Source organism: Bufo gargarizans, chromosome 1, assembly GCF_014858855.1.
Source record: "Bufo gargarizans isolate SCDJY-AF-19 chromosome 1, ASM1485885v1, whole genome shotgun sequence".
NCBI lineage: Eukaryota > Metazoa > Chordata > Amphibia > Anura > Bufonidae > Bufo > Bufo gargarizans.
In genome coordinates, this window is record NC_058080.1 from 322,046,526 (window position 1) to 322,063,004 (window position 16,479).

Consider the following 16,479-nt stretch of genomic DNA (forward strand, 5'->3'; position numbering starts at 1 on the left):
TCTGGTGGTGCCTTTTGTTTGGATCGACCACCAGAGGACACCACTACACTACACCCCCCCGTCACTTATTAACCCCTTATTAACCCCTGATCACCCCCCTGTCATTGATCACCCCCCCTGTAAGGCTCCATTCAGACGTCCGTATGATTTTTACGGATACATGGATCGGATCCGCAAAACGCATACGGATGTCTGAATGGAGCCTTACAGGGGGGTGATCACCTCATATACACTCCCTGATCACCCCCTGTCATTGATAACCCCGCCTGTAAGGCTCCATTCAGACGTCCGTATGTGTTTTGCGGATCCAAAAAAAATCAGACATCTGAATGGAGCATGACAGTGGCGGGGGTGATCAATGTCATTGATCACCCCCCTGTAAGGCTCCATTCAGACATTTTTTTGGCCCAAGTTAGCGGAAATTTTATTTATATTTTTTTCCTTACAAAGTCTCATAGTCCACTTGTGTCAAAAAATTAACTCTCATATGATCTCACCATACCCCTCACGGAATCCAAATGCGTAAAATTTTTTGACATTTATATTCCAGACTTCTTCTCACGCTTTAGGGCCCCTAAAATGCCAGGGCAGTATAAATACCCCACATGTGACCCCATTTCGGAAAGACACCCCAAGGTATTCCGTGAGGGGCATATTGAGTCCATGAAAGATTGAAATTTTTGCCCCAAGTTAGCGGAAAGGGAGACTTTGTGAGAAAATACAAATAAAACAATTTCCGCTAACTTGTGCCAAAAAAAAAAAATTCGATGCACTCGCCATGCCCCTCATTGAATACCTTGGGGTGTCTTCTTTCCAAAATGGGGTCACATGTGGGGTATTTATACTGCCCTGGCATTTTAGGGGCCCGAAAGCGTGAGAAGAAGTCTGGGATCCAAATGTCTAAAAATGCCCTCCTAAAAGGAATTTGGGCTGCTTTGCGCATCTAGGCTGCAAAAGTGTCACACATGTGGTATTGCCGTACTCAGGAGAAGTTGGGGAATGTGTTTTGGGTTGTCATTTTACATATACCCATGTTGGGTGAGATAAATATCTTGGATAAAAAAATGGGAAAAGTTGTCTTTTGCAAAGATATTTCTCTTACCCAGCATGGGTATATGTAAAATGACACACCAAAACACATTGCCCAACGTCTCCTTAGTACGGCGATACCAGATGTGACACTTTTTTGCAGCCTAGGTGGGCAAAGGGGCACACATTCCAAAGGGCAACTTTCGGATTTCACCGGTCATTTTTTACAGATTTTGATTTCAAACTTCTTTGCACGCATTTGGGCCCCTAAAATGCCTGTGCAGTATAACTACGCCACAAGTGACCCCATTTTGGAAAGTGATGGGCATAGTGAGTTCATGGAAGTTTTTATTTTTTGTCACAAGTTAGTGGAATATGAGACTTTGTAAAAAAAAAAAAAAACATTTTCCGCTAACTTGTGACAAAAAATAAAGTGATATGAACTCACTATGCCCATCAGTGAATACCTTAGGGTGTCTACTTCCCGAAATTGGGTCATTTGTGGGGTGTTTGTACTGTCTGGCCATTGTAGAACCTCAGGAAACATGACAGGTGCTCAGAAAGTCAGAGCTGCTTCAAAAAGCGGAAATTCACATTTTTCTAACATAGTTTGTAAACGCTATAACTTTTACCCAAGCCATTTTTTTTTTTACCCAAATTTTTTTTATCAGACATGTAGAACAATAAATTTAGTGAAATTTATATATGGATGTTTTTTTTTTTTGCAAAATTTTACAACTGAAAGTGAAAAATGTCATTTCTTTGCAAAAAAAATCGTTAAATTTCGATTAATAACAAAAAAAGTAAAAATGTCAGCAGCAATGAAATACCACCAAATGAAAGCTCTATTAGTGAGAAGAAAGGTAAAATTCATTTGGGTGGTAAGTTGCATGACCGAGCGATAAACGGTGAAAGTAGTGTAGTGCAGAAGTGTAAAAAGTGGCCTGGTCATTAAGGGTGTTTAAGCTAGGGGGGCTGAGGTGGTTAAACAGTTAATTGTTGCGGGTGCCGCAAGGAAAAGGTCATCAATATCCGAATACTGGACAACCCCTTTAAAATGTCCTACCATTTTACTTCTGCATAATGCAAGTCATTCACTTAGCTGGTGCTGCAGAACCCGACATAAATCTGAGCACGTCTCCGGTTTATGATGGCTCTCGGCAGTATGTTAGGCCCCTGCAGATGAGCAGTAGAAAAACTTTAGTTTTCCAGCTGGAAACAGTTGTCAAAACTGATGTAGTTAGGTTGTGAGGTAAACAAACCGAACATGCTGCAGTTTTCAGTGTTCAGTCCAGATGCCATCTACTAAGTGTGACAGCACCTGGACTGAAACATCATGCAATCTTGAAAGGGGCCTTATATAGATGGCAGAAAGTTTTACGTAACACATTTGTGGGGCGCAAATTTGAGGTAGGCACTGTTACTGAGTGTAACGCTCACACAGGTAACATCTGAAGCTAAACGTGTCAAACTTTATTTCTGTGTTCTCATTCATCAGATTATAGAGAAACGACCTGGTCACAGCAGAAGTAGAGTGTTCAGAGAAGTAGAAATGTTATATCAATGTCAGGGCCATAGGTAAGTGCATCAATCACACTTTTGATTTGATGACCATTACGTTTGAATTGATTTTTTTGCCATAATGTAAATGACTACACAAATCAGAGCAAAAAACTGTTTTACTTAATAAAACATGCTTTCATGTGTCACAGCAATGTCCTGGAACTAATTGAGTTTTTTGAAGAGGATAAATTTTACCTGGTATTTGAGAAGATGTGTGGTGGTAAGTAAATGTGATAAAAGACCTGCTTTTATATGCAAAAAATATTAATATTTAACAAATGTTGTTCTAAATCCCACCTGAATGCTAGTGTTGCCAATCCTAAATGTTATGTAATTATGCTGGAACTGGCAGGGCAAAAATGGTCTAGTCCCAGCTTTAAAGGGGGTTGTTCAGGATTTTACTATTGATGGCCTATCCTCAGTATAGCGCATCAATGTCTGACACCCCAGCTGTTCTGTAGTAGCTCTTTTTTAGGGGATGGATGGAGCTTGTTTTTGCAGTGCTTCAGCATGTGAAGTGAACGAGAGCAGAACTGCAGTAACCAGTTCTGCACACTACACACTGAGTGGCGCTCTGGCTCCAGAGCTAGTCTGAAACGGCCAACTCTCACTGATTAGATATTGGTGCCTTATTCTGCATATAGTCCAATACTAAAATGCTGGGCAACCATGTTGGAGACCTACCAGGAGACGTTTATAGAGTAGCTTTTAAATAGTTGCATAGGCTGCAAAAGACTTGCAGTTATGTCCAAGTTATGTGCTGCAAAGTTGATCTAGAGCAGTGTTTCCCAACCAGTGTGCCTCCAGCTGTTGCAAAACTACATCTCCCAGCATGCCCGCACAACCAAAGACTGTCCAGGCATGCTGGGAGTTGTAGTTTTGCAACAGCTGGAGGCACACTGGTTGGGAAACACTGATCTAGAGGAAGGCAAAAAGAGTTACAAGCCAATTTTTCTTCTGTGGGTGACCTTCCTGACCCCATTTAGAATAACTTCCTCCCTCGGCAGCCTTATTCTGTAAATCAAATAAACAATTTGTAATATTGTTACTTGCAAAAAAGATGTAGGGTCTTTATTGAATTAGTTTAGTGAGTTCCCAATCACCACCTCCTCTGGCAGAGTTCCATATTCTCTACTGTCTAGTGTACATTATGCCACCCCACACCATAATCCAGGTTGTAGGACCATTTTCAAGTTCCCTTGTGCAGGCCCCTTAATGATGGCATTGCTCACTTGTTCTCCAGACCAATCTTCATCTATCATTGCATCTGATAAAAAAAAGCAGGACTTGTTGCTGAAGAGGATAGACCTCCATTGCTCTTTTGCTGTGCACCATGATGGCAATTTTGAGCAGTGGCATGATGTCGATAGAAAACTTGTAGCTTGATGTCTTAACTTGTAGCCCTGTGTCATACAGATTACTTCTGATAGTTTGTATAGACATTGTTTGCCACCTTTAAAGAGCCCTTTACACAGGCAGCGAATTGAAAAGATCATCGCTAACAAGTGTTCATAGTAACACTTGTTAGCGATCTGGCTGTGTAAATGTCCCGGTTGTTTTCCGGGAGCTGATTGTTTATACAGCATGACCACGGGAAACAAGTCTGTATATTGAAGAGTCATGGCTTTAGTAATTGCTCCTCCCCATACTCGAGGAGATCAGTTCATGTAAATGCACTGGTCTCCTCCACTAGTGAACAGCAGATTGTTTTGAAGGAACGATTCCTTCCAGTCAATCTGCTTGTATGTCGTCCCACGTGAAGGGAATTTTAGCTTGGTAAGTGACATCCAGTTTCATTTGTAGTAAAGAACGGATCGGTACCCACCATTTTTCTAATTGGACAGTCTGCCTGTGCAGAGGTTAACTTCTGTGCAACGCCTGCTTTTGTTACAGTTTGTCATTAGATATCCTGGTGGCTGGGAGAACAATGTTTAAGAGCACTTACATCTCACCCTAGGCACATAGCAATCTGACAGTGATTTAACAAATGTTTCAGTTCCATGATTCTGTCCCTCAGAAGAAATCGGTCATCACCACTTCTTAGAAACGGTCAATGTGCCAGCCATCTCACATGGTCCGGATTTTGAGGTTACATGTGACAAACTTTGCTTTGTCTGGCATTTGACCCTCCCACACACCAGATTGGAGCTAGGTGCTTGTAAATTTGCATTTGCAGATCTTAGACACCTGCTACTTCCTTGTTTTGCGTAACATTGCGGCTTGTTCTTATTGGTGTTGCAGTTAAAATGTTGATGAATTTACGCATTACTCCATCTCCCCTAAACCTGATCTTGATCTTTTTGGTGACTGTTAACCCATTCCATATATTACCCCTATATTAGTTCCCTTCTTTGAACCACTGTCAATCTGAGCAGCAATATATAACTAAGCTAAAGAAGTTTTAGGCTAAAAAAAAAATCTATTTCCTAATTTCCTTGGTTGTCTTCTGGCTCTTATGTTTACCTGCAATAACGATTTCTGCCCCACCCCCTGCTCTGCAAAGGGAGTGAATACAAGTCCTGCCCTGAGTGAAATGTCTGCCTGCTGGGAGAAGAGTCCCATAAAAGATGGAGGCAGCATATCCGGTAAAAAAATCCCTTTAATGGGAGCCGCTTAGGTGAACAAACGTGCAGTAGGTCGTGACGTTTCGGCTGTTTCACAGCCTTTATCAAACAGTGTAGAATCTAAAAGATTGTGCTTAAATACATTAAAACACACCCACTCTCATAGGAGTGGCCAATAACACAATGAATAGAGTGCTGATGTCATCAAAATAGAGTACAATTGTGCCCCTACATCGTATCTAAATGTACGCCCACAGTGAGTGTAAGATCCACTGCCCCACATACCTCCATGGCGCTCATGTTCCTAGGTGTTCTCTAGCGGCCTGCACGCGGAGACTCACCAGCATGTTGTAGGTGTAGGACTACAAGTCCCAGCTGTACAGTGACACTGCTGATACACACAGGGTCTTCCCCCTATCTGTTTTGCAATGCTCTGCAGAACTCCTCTAGTCTGTCAGCTCCTGTGCCCAGCATTTGTCTCCTCACTGCCTGCAGCTACTCGGTAAAGCCTTCAGCCCTGAGTCTGCTTCTGAAGAGGTTAGTTTTTCCTGAAACAATTCAGGGAGAGCAGACAGCAGTGCAGGGGGATGTGGCCAGCACAGTGATGTACAGACTCGTATCTGATCTCTCAGGCTTGTGCACAAAACCTCATCAGAGCAGGGAGAAGCTGACATCACAGGTCTTGATGAAATCTGAGAAAGCAGCAACTGCAGAATGCAGTAACTGCATGGTAAAGCTGTTACGTTTGATTAGTTAGAAACCTTCAAAGAACAAAAAAAATAACTGACAACTCCTTTAAAGGGTTTCTACCACCTCATTTTGACCTAATTAGCTCTGACACTAGCGATCTGCTAGTGTCTGATCTACCTAACCATGCTATTCTAAGACCTTTTGTGTGGATCCGTTTCACTAAAAAACGAACCTTTATTTATATGCTAATGAGCCTCTAGTTGCTATGGGGGCGTCTTTTCAGCACCTAGAGGCTCGGTCTACTCACACTGTATGCCGCCTCGCTTGTCCGTCATGCCCGCCCATCTCCTCTAGAATGCCATCCTCCATCTCAGCCAGCGGACGAATTCTCGCACCTGCGCCGTGTGCGTCTGTATTCGGCGCAGTGACTGAATGCTCCCTGCGCCGGCATCTCCACTGCGCCTGCGCCATCTGTTCCTCGGAGCACTCTGACGTAATCGGCGGAGATGTCTGTGCAGGGAGCGGTCAGACATTCACTGCACCGATTACAGACTCTCACGGCGCAGGTGCGAGAAGTAGTCTGCTGGCTGAGATAAAGGATTGCATTCTGGAGTAGATGGGCGGGCTTGACGAACGAGTGGGGCGGCATACAGTGTGAGTAGACCGAGCCTCTAAATGCTAAAAAGACGCCCCCATAGCACCTAGAGGCTCATCAGCATATCAATAAAAGTTCGTTTTTTTTTTGTGAAACGGATCCACACAAGTCTTAGAATAGCATGGTTAGGTAGATCAGACACTAGCAGATCGCTAGTGTCTGAGAGCTAATTAGGTAAAAATGAGGTGGTAGAAACCCTTTAAGCTTTGCTTTATCATTGTGCACAGGTGCCCAAAAGTGTACATAATACTCCATGTGCAGTCTGACTAGTGATTTGTAAAGTAGAAGTATATTCTCATTCATGCACACAATGATCTCATTAGCTGCTGCGGTTAAATAACCGCTAACTTTTCACACAGCTCTGCATAATTAATACAAGTGACCATAGGAAACTTGGTAATATATCTTATCAGAGAAAAATACCTTGGGAGCTAGCCTCCACCAGTCTGGTCTTGGGAAACTTCAAACTGAAGATCTAGCATACAGTCGAGAAAACTGCTAAAACTGCAAGATAAGTCATATTAAATGGAGATAGTGGTATTCCTCATACACACCTATTGAATAATGCCTTTATGAAAAGCTGTTCTCTGTAACTTTTGTAATAGTTCTTCCAGAATATAATAGATCTCTAAGTATACTTTAAACATAATTTAGTGTTATATTAATGCATATGAATTTTATATCTTAGGCTCAATACTAAACCACATTCATCGGCGGAAACATTTCAATGAGCGCGAAGCTAGTTTTGTAGTAAGAGATATTGCTGGTGCTCTGAACTATTTGCACAACAAAGGTAGGTATATACAATTAAAACATGATTTTTTTTTTTTTATTAGGAAAATATATTTAGTTTGTGTGGTTCACAAAGTGAAATTTTTATTTTTATTTTTTTTTAGCTTTCTCAAAGCTATATTTAATTTAAATGAGAATGCAAGTTCACCCTAATTTTGTCTTTAAAATATGTTAAACAAAAAAAGTGAATTAAATGGGTCATTTTCTGTTTAAATAAATTTTCCCCCCTCTCCCATGATGGCACCCATGTGACCAGGACCTCTCCGGATAGGAGGTACCTGAGGAGGTCTGGCTTTTTTTTTTTTTTTTTTCTGGTCTGTCCTCTCCTTCGGAAGCTGGTGAGGTCTGCGTCTACCCTACCATAAAGGGACCTATCTCTGGTGGCCTCAGTCTCCTTGGGGGGGAGCCACTGCCTGAGCCTGTTTCTTCCTCCTGCATCCCCCATAGCCTCCCAGGGAGCCGCCTGAACCCTGCCTGGCGTCTAGCTTCCAAGATGGCGGCACATTTTCCTCAGCATTCTGCACATGCGCCCCGTGACTGCCTCTTCCGGCGCTTAGACGTCATATCTGGTTGCTTGTGAGAGGAGGTGTGGGAATCCTTAAGCATGGATTAGGCGTTCTCTGGGGACCTATGGGTTTAAAGGAGCCGAAGCGTGGTATAAATCGCCAGCAGAAGATGATAGCCTGCCTTGGATGCACAGTGCTGTGTAGGATCTGGGTTTCCACCAGCATGTCTGAACCAGGTGATATAGGACGTGCCGACTCCCTGGAAACCTTAAGGCCTGCAATCCCAGTATTGGAGTAGGGAAGCTTGACTCTGCTTTAGGTGAGATTTATCCTCTCCTAATTAATTTGGGCATTTTTGCTTTGTTATAGGCAGCAAAAACGCCTAGAAAATGGTCTGGAAAGACTAAACATAGTGTGGAGAATGTAGAACAGTCTTAGCAGCCTCTTATGTTAAGTCACTATGTCAAGCATTAACCAAAAGCATGAATTGCGGACATATTGGTCCACGAACCCAATTCATCACATGCCCATGTTCTCTGCTGCCATGTCCAGGACACGATTTGAGACCATCCTGCGTTTCCTGCGCTTTTGCGACAACAGCACCTCCCGTCCCAGAGGCCATCCAGCTTTTGACCGGCTCCACAAAATTCGGCCCCTCATAGACCACTTCAACAACAAATTTGCAGATTTGTATACCCCTGAGCAAAACATCTGCGTAGACGAGTCCCTTATACATTTTACTGGATGCCTTGGCTTCAAACAATACATCCCAAGCAAGCGTGCCTGGTATGGGGTCAAATTGTATAAGCTCTGTGAAAGGGCCACAGGCAAATTTCGGATCTATGAGGGTAAAGATCAGACCCTGGAGCCGGTCGGTTGCCCTGACTACCTGGGGAGCAAAAAATACACTACACATATTGGGTATTGCCACGTCTGTAACGACCTGATCTATAAAATGGTCATGGTCATAAAAAAAATAAAAACTATGAGGAAATTGAAATTTTGCCCACCTTACTTCCCCAAAAAGGTAATAAGTGATCTTTTTTTTTTTTTTTTTTTTAAGAGTTTCTACTCTAGGGGTGCATCAGGGGGGCTTCAAATGGGACATGGTGACAAAAAAAACAGTCCAGCAAAATCTGCCTTCCAAAAACCGGAGGTTTACGGCCACATATGGGGTGTTTCTGTAAACTACAGAATCGGGGCCATAAATATTGAGTTTGGTTTGGCTGTTAACCCTTGCTTTGTAACTGGAAAAAAAATATTAAAATGGAAAATCTGCCAAACACCTAAAGGGTTAACAAAGTTTGTAAAAATCAGTTTTGAATACCTTGAGGGGTGTAGTTTCTTAGATGGGGTCACTTTTTTGTAGTTTCTACTCTAGGGGTGCATCAGGGGGGGCTTCAAATGGGACATGGTGTCAAAAAACCAGTCCAGCAAGATCTGGCTTTCAAAAACCATACGGCGCACCTTTCCCTCTACCCCCTACTGTGTGCCCGTACAGTAGTTTATGGCCACATATGGAGTGTTTCTGTAAACGGCAGTGTCAGGGCAATAAAGATAGTCTTGTTTGGCTGTTAAACCTTGCTTTGTTAGTGAAAAAAATAGGTTAAAATGGAAAATTAGGCATAAAATGAAATGCTCAGATTTCATCCCCATTTGCCAATAACTCTTGTGCAACACCTAAAGGGTTAACGAAGTTTGTAAAATCAGTTTTGAATACCTTGAGGGGTGTAGTTTATAGAATGGGGTCATTTTTGGGCAGTTGCTATTATGCAAGCCTCGCAAAGTGACTTCAGACCTGTAGTGGTCCCTAAAAATTGTGTTTTTGTACATTTCTGAAAAATTTCAAGATTTGCTTCCAAACTTCTAAGCCTTGTAACATGCCCAAAAAAAAATTCCCAAAATAATTCAAACATGAAGTAGACATATGGGGAATGTAAAGTCATCACAATTTTGGGGGGTATTGCTATGTATTATAGAAGTAGAGAAACAAACTTTGAAATTAGCAAATTTTTCAAAATTTGGGGTAAATTCAGTATTTTATGCAAAAATAAAAAAAATTTGACTTCATTTTACAAGTGTCATGAAGTACAATATGTGATGAAAAAACAATCTCAGAATGGCCTGGATAAGTCAAAGTGTTAACGTTATCAGCACTTAAAGTGACACTGGTCAGATTGCAAAAAATGGCCAAGTCCTTAAGGGGTTAAAGGGAACTTGTCACTGGGATTTTGTGTATAGAGCTGCTGACATGGGTTGCTAGATGGCCACTAGCACATCCGCAATACCCAGTCCCCATAGCTGTGCGCTTTTATTGTGTAAAAATAAAATAAAAAAATTGATACATATGCAAATTAACCTAAGTGTCTTGTCCCTGAGTCCTCTTAATTTGCATATGTAATAAATCCCGGTGACAGGTTCCCTTTAAAAATATTGTAGATGGCTTCATATTTGGTGTATTTTTACATTAAAGGGTAATAAAACCTTTTGTACAATTTTTTGGGGAACTATCACGAATGCTTCAAAACTCCTTTTTGTAATTTTACTCTATTATAGATTGTAAGCTCTTGCGAGCAAGGCCCTCATTTCTCTTAATTAACTTGGTGCTGTGTAATGCGTAATTTTGTTTGTACATGAACCCTCTGACCATAAAGCTCTGTGGAATGTTTGTTCTATATAAAGTTAATTTTTTTTTTTTTTTTTTTTTTTTATGGTTTTACTTCCCAAATAGACACCCAAAGTTTTGAAACCTGCACACTTACCACTACAGACCTGTATGTGGTGTGCAGATTCCACAGTTCTACAAGAATAGGGCCTGCGTTGTTCTGGCCGGTGCACACATTGCTAATCCTGCTGATGTCCACTCCACTAAAGGCTGCACATTGCAGAATTTCTTGTACTATTGTGCAGAACTTTTAGCCAAGTTGGCTCAGGCAACGCATCAGTGCTCTGTTTCATAAGTTAGCGGAGCGGTCACAGGCAGGAGCAGCAATGTGTGCTCCTGCTTTTACGGAGTTTGCTGCTCATATTCCTGTAGAAGTGCCCAATTTGTATACCACATGCATGTCAGTGGTGAGTGTATGGATTCCAAATAGTGACTAGCACTGTAGACATGTTGTACTTTGGGTGCCTATTTTGTCATTATCACAATAAAACCAATAACTAAAGTATAATACAAAAATTTGTTTTAGGGCTTAGAATAGTTTCAAATAAAGTTTGTATTAAAGGTTACCCTTTTAAGCAAGTAAAATTTTCTCAATTAAATCGCTTAATATTTCCACAGGTATAGCACATCGTGATTTGAAACCTGAAAACATTCTATGTGAAAGTCCACATCAGGTAAGAGGAAGCTGCATTTGTGCAGCCATTCTGTCTGCACCAGTAGATGTTCTGACCAATGCATCCATAGATACTGTGCTGCTTGATCAACTGTACAATAAATAATGCTTAGGCAGCTGGTATAACACTTATGTAAGTTGTCTATTGCTGTAAATTGAGGTTTAGTGTCATGATTTTGTTAAAATATTTGTGTATCTCTTGTAACCTTTCAAATGTTACTGGTAATTGAATATGGATACAAAGGCACTGTGTGCCGGTGCTGTTGGGTGTATTCAGAAGTCGAGACTGTCACAAACACGCAGACCTTCTACAAGAAAGTTTCCAGCCTAGGTTTGCTGAATATAAAAAAAATCTTCCCTAATTCTGTCATCAAACAGGAAATTTCTTGCGGTAATTATAGATTCAGAAGCCCAAAAGACCTTACTACCTCGGGCAAAAATAAAAGCCATAATAAAGAAAATCTGAAGAATCCAAATTCAATACAGCACCTCTATCAAACTCCATGAGCATCCTGGGTCTCATGACCTCCTGTAGGTTGCCTGGAGCCAGGCCCACACCAGGACCATCCAATCCTGGATACTGAAAAAATGGAACAAACGTAAGTCATCCTTGGACAGGATAATAAAAAAATCCCCTTGCAAGTAAAAATTGATCGAAATTGGAGGAAAATGGAAAACCATCTAACCAGGGGGGTCTTCTGGCAAAAAGAACCAGGAGTACAAGTGGTGACCAACACAAGCGCAACAGGATGGGGTGCAATGGTGGCCTCCTCAAGCTGGCAAGGAAAATGGCCGGAACAAATAAACGAGTCGACAAACTACAGGGAGTTAAGAGCGGTCTGGGAGGCCCTAAAATTAAATCTGACTTTACTAAGCGGCAAGCACCTAACAATATTCTCAGACAATACAACAGCTGTCACTTATCTGAAGCATCAAGGAGGCAAAAAACTAAAAACCTTAAGTATTTTTCTCCTGGGTAGCGTCTAATCTATTACAGCCATTCACTTGAAAGGGTCAGAAAATACAGAGGAAGATTTTCTAATCAGACAAACGCTAGACCCAGGGGAATGGTCCTTTAAACCAGTCATATTTAAAAAATTTGTAAACAGGCGGGGCCAACCGCAAATAAACTTTTTCACATCAAAAAGAAATGCAAAGGTCAACCGACTTTGCTCCCTAAATCCCAGGGAAAATCCATGGGGCGGTGGACGCCTTTTTAATAAAATGGAACTGGAACCTAGCATACCAGTTTCCCCCATGGGCATTAATACCCAAGATTCTTGAGAAAATCCTCTCAGACCCAGTTACAGTGATTCTAATTACCCCTTATTGGCCCAAGAGTACCTGGTTTCCCATCCTGAGAAATCTTTCCTTGGAAGATCTATGGCTGATTCCCTTCCAGGAGAACATTCTCTCACAGGGTCCAATTTTACATGAAAATCCGGGTCTCTTCAAGCTTTCGTCTTGGATCCTGAAAGCGAGATCCTAAGGAGTAGGGGCCTCTGAAGTTCTGTAATTGGTACCCTAAAAGCCATCAAGAAAAAAGTTACTAATGCCATGTATTTTAAAATCTGGAAAAGATATTGCTCATGGCTGGGTAAAGAGTTTACAGATGCATCATCTCTCTCTCCATACAAAAAATCTTATCATTTTTACAAGGAGGCCTAGGGGGGCCTTCTATGACACTAACCTAGCAAACATAAATGATTAGAAAATGTATTAAAGCCGCTTCAAATACACCACCATGGGACCTAAATTTAGTCCTGAATGGGTTAACAAATCTTCCTTTTTCCCCATTAACAGAAATCTCTCCCTAAAACAGCTCTTCTTCAAAACGGGGTTTCTAATAGCTATTACATCCGCTAGACGCATAGGAGAATTCCAGGCTTTGTTGTGTAAAGAATCATACTTATCAGTTTTTCCTGAAAAAATTGTATTGAGACTAGATCCAGGTTTTCTCCCGAAAGTAGTTTGAATTTTTCATAGAGACCATTTTACCCTCCTTCTGCAGTGATCCAAAAAAATGGCATCTCCTAGACGTAAGGAAGACAACTATCCAGTATCTAGAAGTTACAGCACCCTTTTTCGAAGGATAATCTGTTAATTCAGTTCTTTGGAAAAAAATAGGGGGAAAAGCTTTCCAAAACATCCATAGGGTGTTGGATAAAAACAACTATTGTTCTCTGCTGTAACTTATTAGGTCAGGCATGTCTTATGGGCAATAAGGCACATTCAACTAGGGCTATGGCCTCCTCTTGGGCGGGAAAAAAAAGGGGTATCTCTCGCTCAAATATGCAAGGCTGCAACCTGGTCTAGTATTAATACTTTCATTAGACACTACCGAACTTTTCTGCTGCAGCAGATTTGGCGTTTGGGCAAAAAGTGTTGAGAGCAACACTGAGAGCAATGTTCAACCTTAAGTCCAACATCGCAGCAATGTCTGTGGCCAGGTCTATGTTCCTTTGGCTAAACGAGCTGGAGGAACATATCTGGGATAAAACCTCTGTAGGAGAATTAAAATTTAAATTTCCCCTTCTAAAATCTGCCACTGCTTTTCTAGCAGATTCTAAGGCTGAATCAGTGAGGTTCTCTGCCAGAGACTCTGGTCTCTCCAGTGCGGCCCGCAGAGCACTCTGGATGAAGTGTTAGGTGACAAAACATCGAAAATGAAGCTCTGCTCCATTCCATTGTTGGGAGAATTCGTTTTTGGTCCAGTGCTGGACAAGATCTTGGAGAAGGCCTCAGACAAGTAAAAGGGTTTTCCCGAAGACTGTCTATAAACGTAGGTACCCCTTTCGTTCCTTCACAGATCAAGACAGGTCGTACAGGGGAAAAGGAAAGTCGGGGCGCTGGAGCTACCCCAAGGGTGGTAGAGGAAGGGGCTTCCTCCCCTCCGCTCATATGAATTAGCACGTCCTAATCTGTCAGATCCCAAAAATTCCTGCCATTTCCCATCAAAGACAAGAGGTCTGGTTCACCATCAGTTCACAGTCCTTACATTTGGAATCGCCTCCACTCCAAGGATTTTCACCAAGTTGATAGTGGAAATGATGGCATTCTTGAGGAAGGAGGGGTTGACAATAATCCCCTACTTAGACAATTTTCTCCTGATTGGCGACAACCCTCAACAAACTGAAAAAGACTTTAAAACCTTAATATCTGTTCTAAGCAGATTGGGGTGGATAGTAAATATAAACCCAATTTCAAACCTTCCACAAGAACACCGTTTCTGGGAATGATCCTAGACTCCCACATTCAATCCACATATCTTCCCCAGGACAAGATGGTTTAATTACAACGAAAAATCAGTTGTGTTTTTTTCACAGAAAAGACTTGCTCCATAAGAGAAGCCATGAGTCTTCAGGTCCTACTAACTTCTTGCATACCATCGGTACCCTGGAGTCACTCATTTCCGACCCCTACAGGTTTGGATCCTCGGTCTGGAACAGACAGCAGATCTCATCAGACCGCACAACGGAAATTGACGAATCTTTCCAGGGGTGTACTGTGGAAAGACTCCTTACATACAGATTGTGACAGACGCAAGTCAGATGGGCTGGGGAGCGAAAGTGGGAGACCTCTTGTACTAGGGATCCTGGTCCCAATCAGTCAGGTCTCGGTCATTGAATTTCTGAGACCTGAGGGCAGTCTGGGAAAGCCTAAAAGTAGCAGAAAAGAACCTGCAAGGTTACCACATAAGTCTTCTCAGACAACACGACAGCGATTGCTTACCTCTCGCATCAGGGAGGGACAAGATCAGACTCTCTGTAAGCTCCATTTCAGCAATCCGTCTTAGAGGAGCTTCAAACCTAGAAGCAGACTTCCTCAGTCGCAAAAAATTAGACCAGACAGAATGGTCCCTGAAATTAAGTTTTTCAGATGATGGTAGACAGATGGGGAGAGCCCAAAGTGGATCTCTTCCCCACCAAGACAAATACAAAGGTGGAAAAATTCTGTTCCCTAAACCCCAGGGACAGTCCCTGGGCATTAGATGCTTTCTCTCTAAGATGTAATTGGAGTCTATGCTACGCCTTCCCCCTCTCCCATTAATACCAGGAGTGATTCAAAAAGTGTCACGACAGAACATTTCTGATGACCACTTTTTGGCCAAAAAGAAGCTGGTTTTCCTCTGTCGGGGAGCTCTCCATCCAAGAACCTTAGCCTCTCCCTCTCTGGAGTGATCTTCTGCATAAGGGACTAGTTCTGCATCCCTATCCTCAGTTCCTGAGATCCAAATGTGATACTTTTTTCCCTGGAGGATTTAAGTAACCTTGGCAATCTACCTGAAAATATAGAAAAAATTCTGTTCCTGGTCAGGGATCTAAATATCGTACTCTCTAAACTGACGCTACCTCATTTTGAGCCTATGGGCAATTGTCATATAAAGTTATCACTAAAAACAGCTTTTCTAATAGCAATCACATCTGCCCCTAGTTTAGGTGAGATGCACGCTATTTCCATCAGAGAACCGTACCTACGTGTTGAGGATTATTCTATTGTCCAGAAGTTAGATCTGAGCTTCCTTGCAAAGGTAGAATCTGATTTTCATCGTAGTCAAGAAATCATCCTGCCTTCTGTGAAAATCCCTCAAATAAAGCATTCGTTTTTCATTCCCTGGATGTCAGACGTTCTGTCCATAATTACATTGAATCTACTAAGGATTTCAGGAAATCTGACTGTCCGCTAATTCAATTTGCAGGGAAAACAAGGGCCAGAAAATATCCAAATCTAAACTAGCCAGATGGGTCAAGAATACCATCTCTTTGCTATGAGATTCAGAATCATCCTTGTCCTCACAACCGGAAGGCCCATTCAACCAGGGCCATGTCCTCCTCAAGATCTTGCTATATTATTTTTATACATCTCCTTGTATGCTGTCGTGGTGATGCTATGGAAAAACTAGAATTGGTCTTACCGGTAATTCAGTTTCTATGAGTTCACCACAACTGCTCATTATTTCCTCCCAATTAGTATGAGGTAATACCTTCCTATTATGTGATTCACCACCTTTTTTTCTTTTCCTCTGATTTTGGAAACACTGGTGTAAAGGGTGGGGGGGATTTAAACCTTTCTTCCTGCCCCTACAGAGGTCAGAGGTCAATCTCCTTGTATGCTGTTGTGGTGATCTCATGGAAACTGAATTACCAGTAAGACTTTTTTTTTTTTTTTTTGTGCCCACTTCAAATCCCTGCTCTAGTGTTCTTGAAGCTATTATTGGGAGGTAAAAATGCAGTCCAAGTTCTGGGGAGCTTGCGATAACATGGTACGTGATAAAACTGGGCAGGGCAGTGCAAGCCTGAAGGGAATGGCTGTACTGGCAAATGGGTAATACTGAAAGTTTA

The 16,479-nt window shown here is 41.9% G+C and overlaps 1 protein-coding gene across 1 annotated transcript in view; it reads left to right on the top strand.

Moving 5' to 3' along the window:
- Window positions 1–16,479, top strand: part of MKNK2 (MAPK interacting serine/threonine kinase 2) — a 126,714-nt gene that overhangs the window by 85,233 nt on the left and 25,002 nt on the right. The window contains exons 7-10 of the mRNA XM_044305792.1: window positions 2,528–2,607; window positions 2,742–2,812; window positions 7,190–7,294; window positions 11,083–11,138. Of these exons, the coding sequence (XP_044161727.1) occupies window positions 2,528–2,607; window positions 2,742–2,812; window positions 7,190–7,294; window positions 11,083–11,138 (312 nt within the window). The remainder of the gene's footprint in view (window positions 1–2,527; window positions 2,608–2,741; window positions 2,813–7,189; window positions 7,295–11,082; window positions 11,139–16,479) is intronic.